At 45.6% G+C, this 23,592-nt stretch overlaps 1 protein-coding gene across 2 annotated transcripts in view; it reads left to right on the top strand.

The window, feature by feature from the left end:
- The first annotated feature begins 383 nt into the window (after positions 1-383).
- Positions 384-23,592, top strand: part of LOC110536191 (ephrin-A4) — a 145,163-nt gene continuing 121,954 nt past the window's right edge. The window contains exon 1 of one of the 2 annotated variants that reach the window (XM_036939585.2): positions 384-1,052. In XM_036939585.2, the coding sequence (XP_036795480.1) occupies positions 931-1,052 (122 nt within the window). In that variant the 5' untranslated portion in view covers positions 384-930. The remainder of the gene's footprint in view (positions 1,053-23,592) is intronic. The other variant, XM_036939603.2, reaches the window with a different exon arrangement.

The following is a 23,592-nucleotide window of genomic DNA, read 5'->3' as shown; positions in this document are numbered from 1 at the left end:
GACATGGGGGCCTGGGGTAGACTCCCACCTGTGCCAACTGAAGTACTGTAAGTATTTTGGCAGGAATGCCAGGTGGCATAGGTCTATTCGTTTTCTTTCATATTGTTCTTTGTCTTGTCAGTCTTTTTTCTAAATATTTTGGCAACCATCATTTTGTACCACCTATATTTTAATAAAACTTCAGCATAATTTTGCACTTTCTTTGCCTTCTGCTGTTCAGACTCTTAAGGGAAGAAGAGGAGAGGAAGACATTTGATGCACCACACCCTCATCTCACACAAGTCGGCGCACCTCACACCTCTAAAAAACTATGGAATGTTGACACTGCCCATGCGTTCCACTGATTGGTTTAAAGTTTCCTGGGTCCCTCCCTCGCCCCTCTCGCGGGTGCTCCTCCCAACCCAAATCACAGCGCTCCAGACAGGACCCATTGACACCTATCAACTCTAATTCGGAAAACGCTGCTATTTTAACCTAGCATACTCATAGTTCAGCAGGTGATTATCAACAACTTGCAAGTTAACTTTAGGCATATACTCGGTAAGTTAGTGTACTTTTAAAAGTGTATTTTTGACATAAGGAAATAAGTTGTGCCGCAGCAGAATAAAGGAGGCTATCCTTTTCAGTATCAGGCAGCAACTTTACCAAACTATCTGACTTTGTGTTCAGCTTTTGAAGAGTCTCTCCATCGTTTGACTTTATTCACCATGCAACAACGGCTTCCACATAGGATGTACCCCGAAAGGAAGGTATTTTGGTGACTTAGTTTGAGAACGTTTGAACGGGAATATTGCGTCAGTAAAGGTGATTCTACTCTGCGTTAACCGGGGCCACTAGTCTACCTGTCACGGAATTCTTTCAACCAACCACTCCCACCCGGTCCCCTCGTGCTGTCTTTCCGTGGGTCGCCTGCCTCGCCCGCTAACCGTGATGACGTGCGGTTGGAGTCCGGGAGCTGTCACGGTTTGGAGAACTACCGTTTTCCTGCTCAACATCGCGTGCACAGCTTCGGCCAAGAGACACGTCGTCTACTGGAACTCCACCAACACTAGGTGAGCTAAGTGTTTCTAGAACAACCAGGGAATCCTCCCCGCTGCTCTGAAGCTGGAGAGAATAGTTTAGGGATTGTTTATTTGGTAGAGTTTATGCATTGCTCATTTGGAACAAGTCCATGAACTTCACTCTCCCATTATCTCACGTTTCTGCATGAGTAGCCCACGTTCTTTTGCATTAGCCTACTGCACAGACAGGACAACACCATGGTGTTTATGCATATTAGTCCACTTTGAATGAACTTGTAGCACATTGAGATTGGGCAACGTTCAAACGTCCAACCCTGTGGTGTCCTAACTGAACTGTGTGATAGGTCTAACTATAACAGGAGTCAGGACTTCTCCTTCCTACATTCATGTCAAACATCCAACCCTGTGGTGTCCTAACTGAACTGTGTGATAGGTCTAACTATAACAGGAGTCAGGACTTCTCCTGCCTACATTCATGTCAAACGTCCAACCCTGTGGTGCCCTAACTGAACTGTGTGATAGGTCTAACTATAACAGGAGTCAGGACTTCTCCTTCCTACATTCATGTCAAACATCCAACCCTGTGGTGTCCTAACTGAACTGTGTGATAGGTCTAACTATAACAGGAGTCAGGACTTCTCCTTCCTACATTCATGTCAAACATCCAACCCTGCTTTTACCTGTATTGACATGCTCACCTGCACGGTTATGCAAGAACTAACCTTTCAAACGGTGATGGCTGCCCATGCAGGTCAACAGGCATGAGTCAAGTTGTGCTGACAGCTTCTCCAACCCACCCACATTACCCAGTCCTTTACTAATGCATAACCCACCGCTCGTCTTCATCATACCCTGGTGAAGACAGCCTGGCTGTTGAAACATGGGTAATAAATGACTGCATCTGATGCTTTTTCTTTTTAAAGAGGCAAAGCAATAGACCTAGTTTGAATGAATACTTTATAGATGTATTCTTCCCTCCTTCCTTCATTGAGGTAATAATGACTGTGTTAGTTGAGGTAATGATCCCCTGCTCTGACATGACTGTGTTAGTTGAGGTAATGATCCCTGCTCTGACATGACTGTGTTAGTTGAGGTAATGATCCCCTGCTCTGACATGACTGTGTTAGTTGAGGTAATGATCCCCTGCTCTGACATGACTGTGTTAGTTGAGGTAATGATCCCCTGCTCTGACATGACTGTGTTAGTTGAGGTAATGATCCCTGCTCTGACATGACTGTGTTAGTTGAGGTAATGATCCCCTGCTCTGACATGACTGTGTTAGTTGAGGTAATGATCCCCTGCTCTGACATGACTGTTGATGTAATGATCCCTGCTCTGACATGACTGTTAGTTGAGGTAATGATCCCTGCTCTGACATGACTGTGTTAGTTGAGGTAATGATCCCTGCTCTGACATGACTGTGTTAGTTGAGGTAATGATCCCTGCTCTGACATGACTGTGTTAGTTGAGGTAATGATCACTGCTCTGACATGACTGTTGATGTAATGATCCCTGCTCTGACATGACTGTGTTAGTTGAGGTAATGATCCCTGCTCTGACATGACTGTGTTAGTTGAGGTAATGATCCCTGCTCTGACATGACTGTGTTAGTTGAGGTAATGATCCCCTGCTCTGACATGACTGTGTTAGTTGAGGTAATGATCCCTGCTCTGACATGACTGTTGATGTAATGATCCCTGCTCTGACATGACTGTTAGTTGAGGTAATGATCACTGCTCTGACATGACTGTGTTAGTTGAGGTAATGATCACTGCTCTGACATGACTGTGTTAGTTGAGGTAATGATCCCTGCTCTGACATGACTGTGTTAGTTGAGGTAATGATCCCTGCTCTGACATGACTGTGTTAGTTGAGGTAATGATCACTGCTCTGACATGACTGTGTTAGTTGAGGTAATGATCCCTGCTCTGACATGACTGTGTTAGTTGAGGTAATGATCCCCTGCTCTGACATGACTGTGTTAGTTGAGGTAATGATCCCCTGCTCTGACATGACTGTGTTAGTTGAGGTAATGATCCCTGCTCTGGCATGACTGTGTTAGTTGAGGTAATGATCCCTGCTCTGACATGACTGTGTTAGTTGAGGTAATGATCCCTGCTCTGACATGACTGTGTTAGTTGAGGTAATGATCACTGCTCTGACATGACTGTGTTAGTTGAGGTAATGATCACTGCTCTGACATGACTGTGTTAGTTGAGGTAATGATCCCTGCTCTGACATGACTGTTAGTTGAGGTAATGATCCCTGCTCTGACATGACTGTTGATGTAATGATCCCTGCTCTGACATGACTGTTAGTTGAGGTAATGATCCCTGCTCTGACATGACTGTGTTAGTTGAGGTAATGATCCCTGCTCTGACATGACTGTGTTAGTTGAGGTAATGATCCCTGCTCTGACATGACTGTTGATGTAATGATCCCTGCTCTGACATGACTGTTAGTTGAGGTAATGATCACTGCTCTGACATGACTGTGTTAGTTGAGGTAATGATCCCTGCTCTGACATGACTGTGTTAGTTGAGGTAATGATCCCTGCTCTGAGATGACTGTTAGTTCTCTAGTGGAAATCCTTGCGTTCACTTGTCTAGCCATGTTGTGGTAGTGATTTATATGTAGGAAGCATTCAAACAGGGTCCTAGATACTGAACTATTCTGCTGACAGGTGTGTTTGACTCCAAACCACCGTCATGTGTACGTGTTTAGTTGGTAATGGGAGTGTGGTTTTGTATAGTGTGTGTGTGTGTGTGTGTGTGTGTGTGTAATGAGTTGATTTGGGTCAGTAGTCAGGCAGAGAGAGGTTCACCTGCAGATCCAGGTGTTACCAAGCAGCTAATTGAAGACTAGAGCTGTGGAAGCTGCACCACCTCTGGGTTTCCTATATCTTACTAACCGACTGTCCGGCCAGACTGGTAGGTAGGGGCCCCAGCAACATACAGGGCTGTGTTCATCAATCACTGATCTGATTGGCCTGAAAGGGATACTTCAGAATTTGTACAATTTATAATGTATCTGCATCCAGTATTAAGGAGGTTGGAGGTAGTTTCATGAGCCAATGCTGAAATGAACGCTAGTTAGCAACTTCATTCAAACTGCACATAGAGAGAGACAAGTTGTATCCAGGAGTTCATCTGACTCTGGGGAAGTAGATAAAGGGCCTCATTAGGCTTGGGCGGTATACCATGTATACTGGGGTAGGCTTGGGCGGTATACCATGTATACTGGGGTAGGCTTGGGCGGTATACCATGTATACTGGGGTAGGCTTGGGCGGTATACCATGTATACTGGGGTAGGCTTGGGCGGTATACCATGTATACTGGGGTAGGCTTGGGCGGTATACCATGTATACTGGGGTATTTGGAAATAGTTTTTTTAATACCGTTACCTATTTCTTTTAAGTTTTTCAATACATTTATTTATAGCTAATAAAGCAGATCGCTTTCTTCATTTCACCGTTCTTCATTATTTCCCATTATAAAGGTCACCGTAGTTCCCCAGAACAGTTGAGCCAGTCAGGTGTTTGTTAACAGCACAACAGGAGATAGCGGGAGCAGGTGTGTCCAGTTGTCTATTGACAGGCGTTGTGTTTTATATTGAAAGTCAAGTGTTTTTCTGCTTCCAAAGAGTGATCAGGGGCGAGCAAGTATTGTTTTCCTTCGCAAAAAACGTATTGGTGCAACGCTATTCGGCTGGCAGCCGCACAAGGAAATTAACTTACACTGATAAAGTGAGTTCTTTTAAAAAACATTTTTTTAACAATTCATGGCCATCACATTCCTAATGTTTATCATAGAAAGAATGTAGCCAGCAACATTTGCTCATGTTTTGCTTAAAGTTAATCTTGCATTTTACCAGAAAGTAGGCTACTGGAGAAAAGCAGCTAAGTCTGAGTGCTGTCTGCTGATAGAAGGCCTGTTTGTGAATTCCCATCCGAGTGGAGGAGTGCAATTGGAATAAGAATCATTTTAGATCTGCGTTCATAAAATTCTGCAAGATATTATTTTATGCGTTTGATCTTTTTGCTTTTGTGTAAAACGCAGAAAACACAACCCCTAAGTTGAACTTGCTAGTTATCTAGTAAGTGGCTGAATTAAGGAGGAGACGGGGAATCATTCTCTTGTAAATGTCCAAACTCATCAACAATTATATTTGTTAGCGCTTACCAATATATGTATATCCTGATGAGCTGGATTTCCTGTCTTTGCATATATTTCGTTAACAGCTTCCATGGAAATTAGCTATTACTTGTGCTAATTTTGTCAGTATTCTGGTAATAGACGCCCAATGGGCTTTTTCCCCTTTTGTGGCGCCCCCTTGTGTACTTAGCCGGTAATAGCGTAAATCCATGGATGAGAGAAGGACGCAATGACGATATGAAAATCTGGATACCGCCCAAATCTAGGCCTCATTGCCAAAATCCAAAAGTATCCCTTAAACTGAACCCAAATATTTTAACGTGGTCCAAATGTTATGAAATGCATACTTCCTCCCTTCCCTGAGGAAATCTGACCTGCATATATGTGATTGGATGACTGAATGTATCGTTGCCATCCTACTGTTTTCACCAATTAAATATAAATTCCTCAAGGAATGAAGAAAGAGTTTTATAACTATTTGGAACGGGGCCCTGGAATTGTGAACCACCTAAAATTGCTTGGGAAACACCGCTGCACCCCTCTCTCTCTCAGGGGAAGCTGGAAGGGTCACACTCTGTGGCAAGGAAAACACTTTCTGCTGCACCACCACCCAATCAGAAACCCATCAGTGTGTCTGTGATACTGCACCCAGGACAGGGTCCCCAGGGGCCAGAGTGTGTGTGTTGTTGCTCTCATGCCCACTCTCCTGCACCTCCCTCTTCTCCCTCCTCCTTCTCTCCCCTGCCCTCTCCTCTCTCTCTCTGTCCAGAGCAGGATATTGGCTGTGTGATTAGTTTAGGTTCAGCCATTTTCCCTGAGCTGCTGTTGAGAAGCTATAGGCCGTCCCAAGGCCCATAAACCTGGCCAAGCGACCACTGCCTCAATCTACCTCTGTCTCTGCAATATACCACACCACAGTGCTCTCTTAACCACATATCTAGGATCAGCTCACCCTCCCCAAACCCGATCCTTAATCATTAAGGCTGAACAACATAACTGACCCGATATCAGTGTCTAGTGGCGTCATCCTACTGCAGTGAGGGTCTAGTGGAGGACCGAGAGGGGCGACAGCTGACATTTAACATTAACACCAGGCTCCTACAGTCACAACACACAGCAGGCTGCTGTTAATATAGATGATTTAGGACCCTGGCTTGTCACCTTTTCCCATAGAAATCCGGATTTATAGTTTTAATGAACTAGAAGCAGTGATGTGTGAACAGGGGTTTATAAAGTCAGCCATCTAGTTAAAATGTCTGGAACAAAGACTATAGCCTGGCTGCTGTAATGTATTACTGCTGCACAATTAGCTAGCAGACTCTTTGCTAGCACTTTATAAAATGCTCATTAATATATATTAATAAACTAATTTACATAGTATGTCTTACTAATAAATGAGTATTTTGACATTAACAATTATAAGCATGTATCATTTTAAGCATTACACACATTTATATGCAATAAGAGTAATTGCTTAGTAATTGAACATTATAAAAACAAAGTGTAAAGTTATTGAAGTGTATCTGGCTCTAGTCTAAATCAAAGATTTACAGCAGGAGAGTTAGAAATGTAGATTTGTTTTGTTGTCATTTTATATCCTGAATGATTGTTTTCTACAGGAGCTGTCTCATTGACCAGGGCTCCACATTCTCGATCTCTGTGGTACTTCCTGGTTTAAATAAAGGTGAAATAAAACAACAGTTAAAAACCGAAGTTAATTTAATGGTGTGTGCGTAGCTCCAGTATAGTATACAGCGTTCTGTCCCAGTGTGTAGCAGGCTGGGGCTAGTTCTCTGCTGTGGATTTAGACTCAGCTCATGGGGTTTGCTTTACCTTGAAGAATCTGTGGCTCCAAACTAGTTTACCACGTAGGTGACCACGCATGTCTGTACATAGGCCTGGCCTCTACTCGTTCTGCCACATGCTTGGTTCTGCCATTTTGGTTTTCATACACCAAACAGAGACAGCGATATGGAGTATCTGCTCCTTTATCCCCTGTTCTCGGTTCGCTCACCCTCTCCTCCTTTACACACGCTAACAACCTTCAGTCCTCCTCCTTTACACACCCCTCTCTGTCCTCCAGGGGCGACAGCTTACATTTAATACACTAGTAGTGTATTTGTGGTTTGAAATTTCAGACTTGATTTTCCCTTCCCTTGTGAAAAATGTATCAACCTCTATGAAGATGTCCATTTAATTCCAATTCACATTTCCTGTTGTTGCAGGATTATTTTCCCTCAACAAGTTTGGACTCTCACTGTATATGTAAGGAGTACCAGTTCACCTGCAGTAGAAGCTATTACATGAGTATTTATGTTGGTGTCTTTATTGAAAATGCATTTGATTCTTTTACAGCTCCTCTGTGTAATATTCATCATGTACCTGGGTTCATGTACTGTAATGTAGACACTGAATGGAAAGCTGACAGTGTCTGTAATATTCATCATGTACCATTTTTCATGTACTGTAGACACTGAATGGAAAGCTGACAGTGTCTGTAATATTCATCATGTACCTGGGTTAATGTACTGTCTGTAATATTCATAATGTACCTGGGTTAATGTACTGTCTGTAATATTCATCATGTACCTGGGTTAATGTACTGTACTGTAGACACTGAATGGAAAGCTGACAGTGTCTGTAATATTCATCATGTACCTGGGTTAATGTACTGTCTGTAATATTCATAATGTACCTGGGTTCATGTACTGTCTGTAATATTCATCATGTACCTGGGTTAATGTACTGTACTGTAGACACTGAATGGAAAGCTGACAGTGTCTGTAATATTCATCATGTACCTGGGTTCATGTACTGTACTGTAGACACTGAATGGAAAGCTGACAGTGTCTGTAATATTCATCATGTACCTGGGTTCATGTACTGTACTGTAGACACTGAATGGAAAGCTGACAGTGGTGAGTGTCTGTGTAATTGGGCCTAATCAGGGGAGTTATGATTGCACCAGTAGACTTGTTTCTCTCTCATATTCCTGTGCGTTTCTCTTTCCTCTCTCTCCTGTGTGTGTGTGTCTCCGCTGTGTGCCTAGCTCAGTGTTAATCTCAGTCCTCCCCTGGTAAATGATTAACATGAAGAAGCTGTGAACTATAATCAACAAGACTAAAGTGTGCTAATTACCACTCTATTCCCTGTCCTGCTAACACCATCCCTTCATCTCTCTCTCTCCCTCTCCTATCTGTGTTGATGATGCTCATGCGTTGTCTTGCCTGACGTAGGAAACATTGTGCTTTATGTTGTGTGTTTGTGTGTGTACCAGTAGGCAGTCTGACTCTGTAGTTGTGTACAAAACAATGTGTTGCAGTAATTCCAGTCATTTGTCGCAGGCTGAATCAATGTTTCTGCCCATTGTGCTGCACTAAAGTTAATTTCAGTAGAACAATGACTCTGTCAGGGTGTGTGTCCTAGTCTGTGAACTTGTTTCTTGGGTGCATGTGTTCAGGGTTGTGTGTGTTTCCGTCACCAGAGCAGGGCTGAGATACAACCCATTACTGGAAAGACCAACACTCAGTCACAGGACGCCGTCACAGGAAGTCTCTCCTTGAAGCTTTCAAAACAGGACACACTCTCCTAAAACAGAGACATTTCATAAAGGGTTATTTTCTAGGTTTTCCTTTTCCAATAAAGTAGCGAGATACTGTAGCACATGGCAGACAAAATGGTTTGTTTTTCAACAAGCAAGGACCTTTCTCCCTGCATGTGAACTTCCTCCTACTGAGAACTGATAAGGAAAGGCCTAATTGGGAGGAAAACCCCAGGTCTCAGACAGTGATAAGGAAAGGCCTAACTGGGAGGACCAACCCCAGGTCTCAGACAGTGATAAGGAAAGGCCTAACTGGGAGGAAAACCCCAGGTCTCAGACAGTGATAATGAAAGGCCTAACTGGGAGTACCAACCCCAGGTCTCAGACAGTGATAAGGAAAGGCCTAACTGGGAGTACCAACCCCAGGTCTTAGACAGTGATAAGGAAAGGCCTAACTGGGAGGACCAACCCCAGGTCTCAGACAGTGATAAGGAAAGGCCTAACTGGGAGGACCAACCCCAGGTCTCAGACAGTGATAAGGAAAGGCCTAACTGGGAGGACCAACCCCAGGTCTCAGGCCTTTCCTTATCACTGTCTGAGACCTGGGGTTGGTCCTCCCAGTTAGGCCTTTCCTTATCACTGTCTGAGACCTGGGGTTGGTCCTCCCAGTTAGGCCTTTCCTTATCACTGTCTGAGACCTGGGGTTGGTCCTCCCAGTTAGGCCTTTCCTTATCACTGTCTAAGACCTGGGGTTGGTACTCCCAGTTAGGCCTTTCCTTATCACTGTCTGAGACCTGGGGTTGGTACTCCCAGTTAGGCCTTTCATTATCACTGTCTGAGACCTGGGGTTTTCCTCCCAGTTAGGCCTTTCCTTATCACTGTCTAACTGGGAGGACCAACCCCAGGTCTCAGACAGTGATAAGGAAAGGCCTAACTGGGAGGACCAACCCCAGGTCTCAGACAGTGATAAGGAAAGGCCTAACTGGGAGGACCAACCCCAGGTCTCAGACAGTGATAAGGAAAGGCCTAACTGGGAGGACCAACCCCAGGTCTCAGACATTGATAAGGAAAGGCCTAACTGGGAGGACCAACCCCAGGTCTCAGACAGTGATAAGGAAAGGCCTGTTCTATGACAGAGTATAATATAAATGGGTCGTTTGGTTTCAACTTGTAGTTAATTTAGGTATGACAAAGTGTCAGAGGATGTGTTTTTGGAGGGAGGGTGTAGACCAGAGACTTGTATTGTACTGTGACTGCCATGTCTGTCTGTCTGTAAACATTACCCTACCTGGCCTCAATTTGTAAATCATTCTAACAAATCCATTCAAATGTGAATTTTTGTATTGAATTGGAGCACCGTTGAGGGGTGTGTGTGTGTGTGTAATCCACAGTACTGCGAGGAGCCAGCCGGCTAGAGACGGCTGTATTACTCCTTTGAATGAAATCTTATGTAAACGAGCTGCCAAACAGAAAATATAAACCTGCAGCAAGCAATTGAGGTGGATAAACACACACACACTGTTGTAAATGAGTTATTTTGGGTGGAGAGGGTGAGAGAGAGAGGCCTTGCACTCTGTCTGTATCAGCCTCTCAGATAGTCATGGTGCTGAGTGCATTTACAGAGAGGCTAGAATACCTCTGGTCAAGGTATTTAGGAAATATCGATACCAATTTAAATGATAGATATAATCACTGACTCCTTGCCTTATCACTGGACTACATATGGACCCAAACCGGCCCCAGACCTCTTTCCATATCTCGCCATTTCTCTCTGTGGACAATCATTTATTGATTTTATTTAGTGCATCTAATATTGACTGTAGAGTGAATGTCTTCGTGTCCTGTAACGGCTGTTGTCCAGGAACAGATGAAGTTTGGATAGCGGGTCTGTCGGCACGGACACGCAAGCGGCTTCTGTTCGGCCCAAAATGGCTGCCATGTGACTTGGAGGCTCGAGATGACGCAGACAAGCAGCAGTGTGTGGGAATCATCTTGTGTGCATTAAACATTAACCAAGCAATCTTTAAGAAATTGCATTGTTTTGTAGAACCGTATATTACAGAGTTTTCACTTGATCATCAAATCTGGAACTCCAAAATGGTCCTGCATATAATGGAATATGAATGTTGGAAGTTTTCAAAAGATTCTGTTTGTCTCAGCTGAAATATATAGAAATGACTTAAATGGTTAACACTGTCTCAACTCCCTCTGCTTTACCACTGTGTTCTGCTTCATCACACACACGCGCACACACACACACTCACTCATATCAGAAGCCTTGCCAAGAGGCAGCCAGGGAATTCCCTGCTATAGAAAAATTGAATTAGTATTGACCGAGGAGGATGAGGTACAGGGAGAAGCAGAGGAACCTAGATTATAGAACAGTACAGGAGCCTACAAGGCATTTGACACAAATCCTGTGTTTCACATGACAGCTGTTAGTGTGTTTTGTCTCCAGTTGTTGGGTTTGCATTGTCGTCAGGTTCATCAAAGTTTTGGAATATCTTTTGAGCTGGAATTGCCATTTTCCTGTCTCATGAGTAAATTGGCATAGCTCATATGATCGTCAATGGTGATGGTTGTTATGACCACAGAGATTGTTTCATCAGTATTATCTGATATGCGTAAATGTTTTTTTGCTCTGACCAGATGACATTTTCTTTGGACAAATCCTCACCAGTATGATTGATATATTAACTAGAGGTCGACCGATTTAATCTGAATGGCCGATTTAATTAGGGCCGATTTCAAGTTTTCATAACAATCGGAAATCTGTATTTTTGGGCGCCGATTTCCGATTATTTTTTAATTTAAATGTTTGAAATTATTATTTTTTTTATACCTTTTTATTTAACTACACAAGTCAGTTAAGAACACATTCTTATTTTCAATGACGGCTTAGGAACTGTGGGTTAACTGCCTGTTCAGGGGCAGAACGACAGATTTTCACCTTGTCAGCTCGGGGGTTTCAATCTTCTCACTGCACAGTTAACTAGTCCAACGCTCTAACCATTGCACTCCACGAGTAGCCTACCTGTTACACAAATGCAGTAGAATCCAAGGTAAATTGCTAGCTAGCATTTAAACTTATCTTATAAAAAACAATCAATCATAATCACTAGTTATAACTACTAATCCAGTTTAGCAGGCAATATTAACCAGGTGAAATTGTGTCATTTCTCTTGCGTGCCCGCAGAGTCAGGGTATATGCAACAGTTTGGGCTGCCTGGCTCATTGCGAACTAATTTGCCAGAATTTTACGTAATTATGACATACATTGAAGGTTGTGCAATGTAACAAGAATATTTAGACTTAGGGATGCCACCCGTTAGATAAAATACAGAACGGTTCCGTATTTCACTGAAAAAATAAATGTTTTGTTTTCGAAATGATAGTTTCTGGATTCGATCATATTAATGACCAAAGGCTTGTATTTCTGTGTGTTATTATGTTATAATTAAGTCTGATTTGATAGAGCAGTCTGACTGAGCAGCAGCAGGCCCGTAATCATTCATTCAAACAGCACTTTAGTGCGTTTTGCCAGCAGCTCTTCGCAAGCACAGCACTGTTTATGACTTCAAGCCTATCAGCCTAATGGCTGGTGTAACCAATGTGAAATGGCTAGCTAGTTAGCTGGGTGTGCGCTAATACTGTTTCAAACGTCACTCGCTTTTAGATTTGGAGTAGTTATTTCCCTTGCGCTGCAAGGGCCGTGGCTTTTGTGGAGCAGAGGCTGTTGTCGATGTGTTCCTGGTTCGAGCCCAGGTAGGGGCAAGGAGGTGGACGGAAGCTATACTGTTACATTGGCAATACTATAGTGCCTATAAGAACATCCAATAGTCAAAGGTACAGTGGGGTAAAAAAGTATTTAGTCAGCCACCAATTGTGCAAGTTCTCCCACTTAAAAAGATGAGAGAGGCCTGTAATTTTCATCATAGGTACACTTCAACTATGACAGACAAAATGAGGGAAAAAAATCCAGAAAATCACATTGTAGGATTTTTAATGAATTTATTTGCAAATTATGGTGGAAAATAAGTATTTGGTCAATAACAAAAGTTTATCTCAATACTTTGTTATATACACTGTTGGCAATGACAGAGGTCCAACGTTTTCTGTAAGTCTTCACAAGGTTTTCACACACTGTTGCTGGTATTTTGGACCATTCCTTCGTTGCCCAGGCGGTGTGTTTGGGATCATTGTCATGCTGAAAGACCCAGCCACGTCTCATCTTCAATGCCCTTGCTGATGGAAGGAGGTTTTCACTCAAAATCTCACGATACATGGCCCCATTCATTCTTTCCTTTACACGGATCAGTCGTCCTGGTCCCTTTGCAGAAAAACAGCCCCAAAGCATGATGTTTCCACCCCCATGCTTCACAGTAGGTATGGTGTTCTTTGGATGCAACTCAGCATTCTTTGTCCTCCAAACACGACGAGTTGAGTTTTTACCAAAAAGTTATATTTTGGTTTCATCTGACCATATGACATTCTCCCAATCTTCTTCTGGATCATCCAAATGCGCTCTAGCAAACTTCAGATGGGCCTGGACATGTACTGGCTTAAGCAGGGCGACACGTCTGGCACTGCAGGATTTGAGTCCCTGGCGCCGTAGTGTGTTACTGATGGTAGGCTTTGTTACTTTGGTCCCAGCTCTCTGCAGGTCATTCACTAGGTCCTCCTGTGTGGTTCTGGGATTTTTGCTCACTGTTCTTGTGATCATTTTGACCCCACGGTGTGAGATCTTGCGTGGAGCCCCAGATCGAAGGAGATTATCAGTGGTCTTGTATGTCTTCCATTTCCTAATATTTGCTCCCACAGTTGATTTCTTCAAACCAAGCTGCTTACCTATTGCAGATTCAGTCTTCCCAGCCTGGTGCAGGTCTACAATTTTGTTTCTGGTGTCCTTTGACAGCTCTTTGGTCTTGGCCTTAGTGGAGTTTGGAGTGTGACTGTTTGAGGTTGTGGACAGGTGTCTTTTATACTGATAACAAGTTCAAACAGGTGCCATTAATACAGGTAACAACTGGAGGACAGAGGAGCCTCTTACAGGTCTGTGAGAGCCAGAAATCTTGCTTGTTTGTAGGTGACCACATACTTATTTTCCACCATAATTTGCAAATAAATTCATAAAAAATCCTACAATGTGATTTTCTGCATTTATTTTTCTAATTTTGTCTGTCATAGTTGAAGTGTACCTATGATGAAAATTACAGGCCTCTCTCATCTTTTTAAGTGGGAGAACATGCACAATTGGTGGCTGACTAAATACTTTTTTTGCCCCACTGTATATGAAATACAAATGGTATAGAGAGAAATAGTCCTATAAATACTATATTAACTACAACCTAAAACCTCTTACTTTGGAATATTGAAGTCTCATATTAACTACCAACTTTCATATGTTCTCATGTTCTGAGCAAGGAACTTAAACGTTAGCTTTTTTACATGGCAAGTATTGCACTTTTACTTTCTTCTCCAACACTTTGTTTTTGCATTATTTAAACCAAATTGAACATGTTTGATTATTTATTTGAGGCTAAATTGATTTAATTGATGTTTTATATTAAGTTAAAATAAGTGTTCATTCAGTATTGTTGTAATTGTCATTATTACAAATAAAATAAAATCGTCAGATTAATCGGTATCGGCGTCAAAAAATCTTAATCAGTCGACCAGTACAGTAGAGTGTAGGTCAGTGGAGAGGTAGGGTGGACTAGTGTTACTCTGTACTGTAGAGTGTAGGTCAGTGGAGAGGTAGGGTGGACTAGTGTTACTCTGTACTGTAGAGTGTAGGTCAGTGGAGAGGCATGGTGGACTAGTGTGTTACTCTGTACAGTATAGTGTAGGTCAGTGGAAAGGCAGGGTGGACTAGTGTGTTACTCTGTACAGTGGAGAGGTAGGGTGGACTAGTGTGTTACTCTGTATAGTGGAGAGGTAGGGTGGACTACTGTGTTACTCTGCACAGTAGAGTGTAGGTCAGTGGAGAGGCATGGTGGACTAGTGTGTTACTCTGTACAGTATAGTGTAGGTCAGTGGAAAGGCAGGGTGGACTAGTGTGTTACTCTGTACAGTGGAGAGGTAGGGTGGACTAGTGTGTTACTCTGTATAGTGGAGAGGTAGGGTGGACTACTGTGTTACTCTGCACAGTAGAGTGTAGGTCAGTGGAGAGGCAGGGTGGACTAGTGTGTTACTCTGTACAGTAGAGTGTAGGTCAGTGGAGAGGCAGGGTGTACTACTGTGTTACTCTGTACAGTAGAGTGTAGGTCAGTGGAGAGGCAGGGTGGACTAGTGTGTTACTCTGTACAGTAGAGAGGTAGGGTGTACTACTGTGTTACTCTGTACAGTAGAGTGTAGGTCAGTGGACAGTGGAGAGGTAGGGTGGAGTGTAGGTCAGTGGAGAGGCAGGGTGGACTAGTGTGTTACTCTGTACAGTGGAGAGGTAGGGTGGACTAGTGTGTTACTCTGTATAGTGGAGAGGCAGGGTGGACTACTGTGTTACTCTGTACAGTAGAGTGTAGGTCAGTGGAGAGGTAGGGTGGACTAGTGTGTTACTCTGTACAGTGGAGAGGTAGGGTGGACTACTGTGTTACTCTGTACAGTAGAGTGTAGGTCAGTGGAGAGGCAGGGTGTACTACTGTGTTACTCTGTACAGTAGAGTGTAGGTCAGTGGAGAGGCAGGGTGGACTAGTGTGTTACTCTGTACAGTAGAGAGGTAGGGTGTACTACTGTGTTACTCTGTACAGTAGAGTGTAGGTCAGTGGACAGTGGAGAGGTAGGGTGGAGTGTAGGTCAGTGGAGAGGCATTGTGGACTAGTGTGTTACTCTGTACAGTGGAGAGGCAGGGTGGACTACTGTGTTACTCTGTACAGTAGAGTGTATGTCAGTGGAGAGGTAGGGTGGACTAGTGTGTTACTCTGTATAGTGGAGAGGCAGGGTGTACTACTGTGTTACTCTGTACAGTAGAGTGTAGGTCAGTGGAGAGGCAGGGTGGACTAGTGTGTTACTCTGTACAGTAGAGTGTAGGTCAGTGGAGAGGCAGGGTGGACTACTGTGTTACTCTGTACAGTAGAGTGTAGGTCAATGGAGAGGCAGGGTGGACTAGTGTGTTACTCTGTACAGTAGAGTGTATGTCAGTGGAGAGGTAGGGTGGACTAGTGTGTTACTCTGTACAGTAGAGTGTAGGTCAGTGGAGAGGCAGGGTGGACTAGTGTGTTACTCTGTACAGTGGAGAGGTAGGGTGTACTACTGTGTTACTATGTACAGTAGAGTGTAGGTCAGTGGAGAGGCAGGGTGGACTAGTGTGTTACTCTGTACAGTGGAGAGGTAGGGTGTACTACTGTGTTACTATGTACAGTAGAGTGTAGGTCAGTGGACAGTGGAGAGGTAGGGTGGACTAGTGTGTTACTCTGTACAGTGGAGAGGTAGGGTGGACTAGTGTGTTAATCTGTACAGTGGAGAGGTAGGGTGGACTAGTGTGTTACTCTGTATAGTGGAGAGGTAGGGTGGACTGCTGTGTTACTCTGTACAGTAGAGTGTAGGTCAGTGGAGAGGCAGGGTGGACTAGTGTGTTACTCTGTACAGTATAGTGTAGGTCAGTGGAAAGGCAGGGTGGACTAGTGTTTTACTCTGTACAGTAGAGTGTAGGTCAGTGGAGAGGCAGGGTGGACTAGTGTGTTACTCTGTACAGTAGAGTGTAGGTCAGTGGAGAGGTAGGGTGGACTACTGTGTTACTCTGTACAGTAGAGTGTAGGTCAGTGGAGAGGCAGGGTGGACTAGTGTGTTACTCTGTACAGTAGAGTGTAGGTCAGTGGAGAGGCAGGGAGGCCTAGTGTGTTACTCTGTAGAGTGTAGGTCAGTGGAGAGGCAGGGTGTACGACTGTGTTACTCTGTACAGTAGAGTGTAGGTCAGTGGAGAGTCAGGGTGGACTAGTGTGTTACTCTGTACAGTAGAGTGTAGGTCAGTGGAGAGGTAGGGTGGACTAGTGTGTTACTCTGTACAGTAGAGTGTAGGTCAGTGGAGAGGCAGGGTGGACTAGTGTGTTACTCTGTACAGTAGAGTGTAGGTCAGTGGAGAGGCAGGGAGGCCTAGTGTGTTACTCTGTAGAGTGTAGGTCAGTGGAGAGGCAGGGTGTACTACTGTGTTACTCTGTACAGTAGAGTGTAATTCAGTGGAGAGGTAGGGTGGACTAGTGTGTTACTCTGTACAGTAGAGTGTAGGTCAGTGGAGAGGCAGGGTGGACTAGTGTGTTACTCTGTAGAGTGTAGGTCAGTGGAGAGGCAGGGTGTACTACTGTGTTACACTGTACAGTAGAGTGTAGGTCAGTGGAGAGGCAGGGTGGACTAGTGTGTTACTCTGTACAGTAGAGTGTAGGTCAGTGGAGAGGCAGGGTGGACTAGTGTGTTACTCTGTACAGTAGAGTGTAGGTCAGTGGAGAGGCAGGGTGGACTAGTGTGTTACTCTGTACAGTGGAGAGGTAGGGTGTACTACTGTGTTACTATGTACAGTAGAGTGTAGGTCAGTGGAGAGGCAGGGTGGACTAGTGTGTTACTCTGTACAGTGGAGAGGTAGGGTGTACTACTGTGTTACTATGTACAGTAGAGTGTAGGTCAGTGGAGAGGCAGGGTGGACTAGTGTGTTACTCTGTACAGTGGAGAGGTAGGGTGTACTACTGTGTTACTATGTACAGTAGAGTGTAGGACAGTGGAGAGGTAGGGTGGACTAGTGTGTTACTCTGTACAGTGGAGAGGTAGGGTGGACTAGTGTGTTACTCTGTATAGTGGAGAGGTAGGGTGAACTACTGTGTTACTCTGTACAGTAGAGTGTAGGTCAGTGGAGAGGCAGGGTGGACTAGTGTGTTAATCTGTACAGTGGAGAGGTAGGGTGGACTAGTGTGTTACTCTGTATAGTGGAGAGGTAGGGTGGACTGCTGTGTTACTCTGTACAGTAGAGTGTAGGTCAGTGGAGAGGCAGGGTGGACTAGTGTGTTACTCTGTACAGTATAGTGTAGGTCAGTGGAAAGGCAGGGTGGACTAGTGTGTTACTCTGTACAGTAGAGTGTAGGTCAGTGGAGAGGTAGGGTGGACTACTGTGTTACTCTGTACAGTAGAGTGTAGGTCAGTGGAGAGGCAGGGTGGACTAGTGTGTTACTCTGTACAGTAGAGTGTAGGTCAGTGGAGAGGCAGGGTGGACTAGTGTGTTACTCTGTACAGTAGAGTGTAGGTCAGTGGAGAGGTAGGGTGGACTACTGTGTTACTCTGTACAGTAGAGTGTAGGTCAGTGGAGAGGCAGGGTGGACTAGTGTGTTACTCTGTACAGTAGAGTGTAGGTCAGTGGAGAGGCAGGGAGGCCTAGTGTGTTACTCTGTAGAGTGTAGGTCAGTGGAGAGGCAGGGTGTACTACTGTGTTACTCTGTACAGTAGAGTGTAGGTCAGTGGAGAGGTAGGGTGGACTAGTGTGTTACTCTGTACAGTAGAGTGTAGGTCAGTGGAGAGGCAGGGTGGACTAGTGTGTTACTCTGTACAGTAGAGTGTAGGTCAGTGGAGAGGTAGGGTGGACTAGTGTGTTACTCTGTAGAGTGTAGGTCAGTGGAGAGGCAGGGTGTACTACTGTGTTACTCTGTACAGTAGAGTGTAGGTCAGTGGAGAGGCAGGGTGGACTAGTGTGTTACTCTGTACAGTAGAGTGTAGGTCAGTGGAGAGGCAGGGTGGACTAGTGTGTTACTCTGTACAGTAGAGTGTAGGTCAGTGGAGAGGCAGGGTGGACTAGTGTGTTACTCTGTACAGTAGAGTGTAGGTCAGTGGAGAGGCAGGGTGGACTAGTGTGTTACTCTGTACAGTAGAGTGTAGGTCAGTGGAGAGGCAGGGTGGACTAGTGTGTTACTCTGTACAGTAGAGTGTAGGTCAGTGGAGAGGCAGGGTGTACTACTGTGTTACTCTGTACAGTAGAGTGTAGGTCAGTGGAGAGGCAGGGTGGACTAGTGTGTTACTCTGTACAGTAGAGTGTAGGTCAGTGGAGAGGCAGGGTGGACTAGTGTGTTACTCTGTACAGTAGAGTGTAGGTCAGTGGAGAGGCAGGGTGGACTAGTGTGTTACTCTGTACAGTAGAGTGTAGGTCAGTGGAGAGGCAGGGTGGACTAGTGTGTTACTCTGCACAGTAGAGTGTAGGTCAGTGGAGAGGCAGGGTGGACTAGTGTGTTACTCTGTACAGTAGAGTGTAGGTCAGTGGAGAGGCAGGGTGGACTAGTGTGTTACTCTGTACAGTAGAGTGTAGGTCAGTGGAGAGGCAGGGAGGCCTAGTGTGTTACTCTGTAGAGTGTAGGTCAGTGGAGAGGCAGGGTGGACTAGTGTGTTACTCTGTACAGTAGAGTGTAGGTCAGTGGAGAGGCAGGGTGGACTAGTGTGTTACTCTGTAGAGTGTAGGTCAGTGGATAGGTAGGGTGGACTAGTGTTACTCTGTACAGTAGAGTGTAGGTCAGTGGCGAGGCAGGGTGGACTAGTGTGTTACTCTGTACAGTAGAGTGTAGGTCAGTGGAGAGGCAGGGTGGACTACTGTGTTACTCTGTACAGTAGAGTGTAGGTCAGCGGAGAGGCAGGGTGGACTAGTGTGTTACTCTGTAGAGTGTAGGTCAGTGGATAGGTAGGGTGGACTAGTGTTACTCTGTACAGTAGAGTGTAGGTCAGTGGCGAGGCAGGGTGGACTAGTGTGTTACTCTGTACAGTAGAGTGTAGGTCAGTGGATAGGTAGGGTGGACTACTGTGTTACTCTGTACAGTAGAGTGTAGGTCAGTGGATAGGTAGGGTGGACTAGTGTTACTCTGTACAGTAGAGTGTAGGTCAGTGGAGAGGTAGGGTGGACTAGTGTGTTACTCTGTACAGTAGAGTGTAGGTCAGTGGAGAGGCAGGGTGTACTACTGTGTTACTCTGTACAGTAGAGTGTAGGTCAGTGGAGAGGCATGGTGGACTAGTGTGTTACTCTGTACAGTAGAGTGTAGGTCAGTGGAGAGGCAGGGTGGACTAGTGTGTTACTCTACAGTGGAGAGGTAGGGTGGACTACTGTGTTACTCTGTACAGTAGAGTGTAGGTCAGTGGAGAGGCAGGGTGGACTAGTGTGTTACTCTGTACAGTAGAGTGTAGGTCAGTGGAGAGGCAGGGTGGACTAGTGTGTTACTCTGTACAGTGGAGAGGTAGGGTGTACTACTGTGTTACTATGTACAGTAGAGTGTAGGTCAGTGGAGAGGCAGGGTGGACTAGTGTGTTACTCTGTACAGTGGAGAGGTAGGGTGTACTACTGTGTTACTATGTACAGTAGAGTGTAGGTCAGTGGAGAGGCAGGGTGGACTAGTGTGTTACTCTGTACAGTGGAGAGGTAGGGTGTACTACTGTGTTACTATGTACAGTAGAGTGTAGGTCAGTGGACAGTGGAGAGGTAGGGTGGACTAGTGTGTTACTCTGTACAGTGGAGAGGTAGGGTGGACTAGTGTGTTACTCTGTATAGTGGAGAGGTAGGGTGAACTACTGTGTTACTCTGTACAGTAGAGTGTAGGTCAGTGGAGAGGCAGGGTGGACTAGTGTGTTAATCTGTACAGTGGAGAGGTAGGGTGGACTAGTGTGTTACTCTGTATAGTGGAGAGGTAGGGTGGACTGCTGTGTTACTCTGTACAGTAGAGTGTAGGTCAGTGGAGAGGCAGGGTGGACTAGTGTGTTACTCTGTACAGTATAGTGTAGGTCAGTGGAAAGGCAGGGTGGACTAGTGTGTTACTCTGTACAGTAGAGTGTAGGTCAGTGGAGAGGTAGGGTGGACTACTGTGTTACTCTGTACAGTAGAGTGTAGGTCAGTGGAGAGGCAGGGTGGACTAGTGTGTTACTCTGTACAGTAGAGTGTAGGTCAGTGGAGAGGCAGGGTGGACTAGTGTGTTACTCTGTAGAGTGTAGGTCAGTGGAGAGGTAGGGTGGACTACTGTGTTACTCTGTACAGTAGAGTGTAGGTCAGTGGAGAGGCAGGGTGGACTAGTGTGTTACTCTGTACAGTGGAGAGGTAGGGTGTACTACTGTGTTACTATGTACAGTAGAGTGTAGGTCAGTGGACAGTGGAGAGGTAGGGTGGACTAGTGTGTTACTCTGTACAGTGGAGAGGTAGGGTGGACTAGTGTGTTACTCTGTATAGTGGAGAGGTAGGGTGAACTACTGTGTTACTCTGTACAGTAGAGTGTAGGTCAGTGGAGAGGCAGGGTGGACTAGTGTGTTAATCTGTACAGTGGAGAGGTAGGGTGGACTAGTGTGTTACTCTGTATAGTGGAGAGGTAGGGTGGACTGCTGTGTTACTCTGTACAGTAGAGTGTAGGTCAGTGGAGAGGCAGGGTGGACTAGTGTGTTACTCTGTACAGTATAGTGTAGGTCAGTGGAAAGGCAGGGTGGACTAGTGTGTTACTCTGTACAGTAGAGTGTAGGTCAGTGGAGAGGTAGGGTGGACTACTGTGTTACTCTGTACAGTAGAGTGTAGGTCAGTGGAGAGGCAGGGTGGACTAGTGTGTTACTCTGTACAGTAGAGTGTAGGTCAGTGGAGAGGCAGGGTGGACTAGTGTGTTACTCTGTACAGTAGAGTGTAGGTCAGTGGAGAGGTAGGGTGGACTACTGTGTTACTCTGTACAGTAGAGTGTAGGTCAGTGGAGAGGCAGGGTGGACTAGTGTGTTACTCTGTACAGTAGAGTGTAGGTCAGTGGAGAGGCAGGGAGGCCTAGTGTGTTACTCTGTAGAGTGTAGGTCAGTGGAGAGGCAGGGTGTACTACTGTGTTACTCTGTACAGTAGAGTGTAGGTCAGTGGAGAGTCAGGGTGGACTAGTGTGTTACTCTGTACAGTAGAGTGTAGGTCAGTGGAGAGGTAGGGTGGACTAGTGTGTTACTCTGTACAGTAGAGTGTAGGTCAGTGGAGAGGCAGGGTGGACTAGTGTGTTACTCTGTACAGTAGAGTGTAGGTCAGTGGAGAGGCAGGGAGGCCTAGTGTGTTACTCTGTAGAGTGTAGGTCAGTGGAGAGGCAGGGTGTACTACTGTGTTACTCTGTACAGTAGAGTGTAGGTCAGTGGAGAGGTAGGGTGGACTAGTGTGTTACTCTGTACAGTAGAGTGTAGGTCAGTGGAGAGGCAGGGTGGACTAGTGTGTTACTCTGTACAGTAGAGTGTAGGTCAGTGGAGAGGTAGGGTGGACTAGTGTGTTACTCTGTAGAGTGTAGGTCAGTGGAGAGGCAGGGTGTACTACTGTGTTACTCTGTACAGTAGAGTGTAGGTCAGTGGAGAGGCAGGGTGGACTAGTGTGTTACTCTGTACAGTAGAGTGTAGGTCAGTGGAGAGGCAGGGTGGACTAGTGTGTTACTCTGTACAGTAGAGTGTAGGTCAGTGGAGAGGCATGGTGGACTAGTGTGTTACTCTGTACAGTAGAGTGTAGGTCAGTGGAGAGGCAGGGTGGACTAGTGTGTTACTCTGTACAGTAGAGTGTAGGTCAGTGGAGAGGCAGGGTGGACTAGTGTGTTACTCTGTACAGTAGAGTGTAGGTCAGTGGAGAGGCAGGGTGTACTACTGTGTTACTCTGTACAGTAGAGTGTAGGTCAGTGGAGAGGCAGGGTGGACTAGTGTGTTACTCTGTACAGTAGAGTGTAGGTCAGTGGAGAGGCAGGGTGGACTAGTGTGTTACTCTGTACAGTAGAGTGTAGGTCAGTGGAGAGGCAGGGTGGACTAGTGTGTTACTCTGTACAGTAGAGTGTAGGTCAGTGGAGAGGCAGGGTGGACTAGTGTGTTACTCTGCACAGTAGAGTGTAGGTCAGTGGAGAGGCAGGGTGGACTAGTGTGTTACTCTGTACAGTAGAGTGTAGGTCAGTGGAGAGGCAGGGTGGACTAGTGTGTTACTCTGTACAGTAGAGTGTAGGTCAGTGGAGAGGCAGGGAGGCCTAGTGTGTTACTCTGTAGAGTGTAGGTCAGTGGAGAGGCAGGGTGGACTAGTGTGTTACTCTGTACAGTAGAGTGTAGGTCAGTGGAGAGGCAGGGTGGACTAGTGTGTTACTCTGTACAGTAGAGTGTAGGTCAGTGGAGAGGCAGGGAGGCCTAGTGTGTTACTCTGTAGAGTGTAGGTCAGTGGATAGGTAGGGTGGACTAGTGTTACTCTGTACAGTAGAGTGTAGGTCAGTGGCGAGGCAGGGTGGACTAGTGTGTTACTCTGTACAGTAGAGTGTAGGTCAGTGGAGAGGCAGGGTGGACTACTGTGTTACTCTGTACAGTAGAGTGTAGGTCAGCGGAGAGGCAGGGTGGACTAGTGTGTTACTCTGTAGAGTGTAGGTCAGTGGATAGGTAGGGTGGACTAGTGTTACTCTGTACAGTAGAGTGTAGGTCAGTGGCGAGGCAGGGTGGACTAGTGTGTTACTCTGTACAGTAGAGTGTAGGTCAGTGGAGAGGTAGGGTGGACTAGTGTTACTCTGTACAGTAGAGTGTAGGTCAGTGGAGTGGTAGGGTGGACTAGTGTGTTACTCTGTACAGTAGAGTGTAGGTCAGTGGAGAGGCAGGGTGTACTACTGTGTTACTCTGTACAGTAGAGTGTAGGTCAGTGGAGAGGCATGGTGGACTAGTGTGTTACTCTGTACAGTAGAGTGTAGGTCAGTGGAGAGGCAGGGTGGACTAGTGTGTTACTCTACAGTGGAGAGGTAGGGTGGACTACTGTGTTACTCTGTACAGTAGAGTGTAGGTCAGTGGAGAGGCAGGGTGGACTACTGTGTTACTCTGTACAGTGGAGAGGTAGGGTGGACTAGTGTGTTACTCTGTACAGTGGAGAGGTAGGGTGGACTACTGTGTTACTCTGTACAGTGGAGAGGTAGGGTGGACTAGTGTGTT

This window comes from Oncorhynchus mykiss, chromosome 2 (assembly GCF_057628025.1).
Source record: "Oncorhynchus mykiss isolate SJ-2025 chromosome 2, ASM5762802v1, whole genome shotgun sequence".
NCBI classification, from domain to species: Eukaryota; Metazoa; Chordata; class Actinopteri; order Salmoniformes; family Salmonidae; genus Oncorhynchus; species Oncorhynchus mykiss.
The sequence above is the reverse complement of the archived record's forward strand: the minus strand, read 5'-3'. Positions and strand labels throughout refer to the sequence as shown.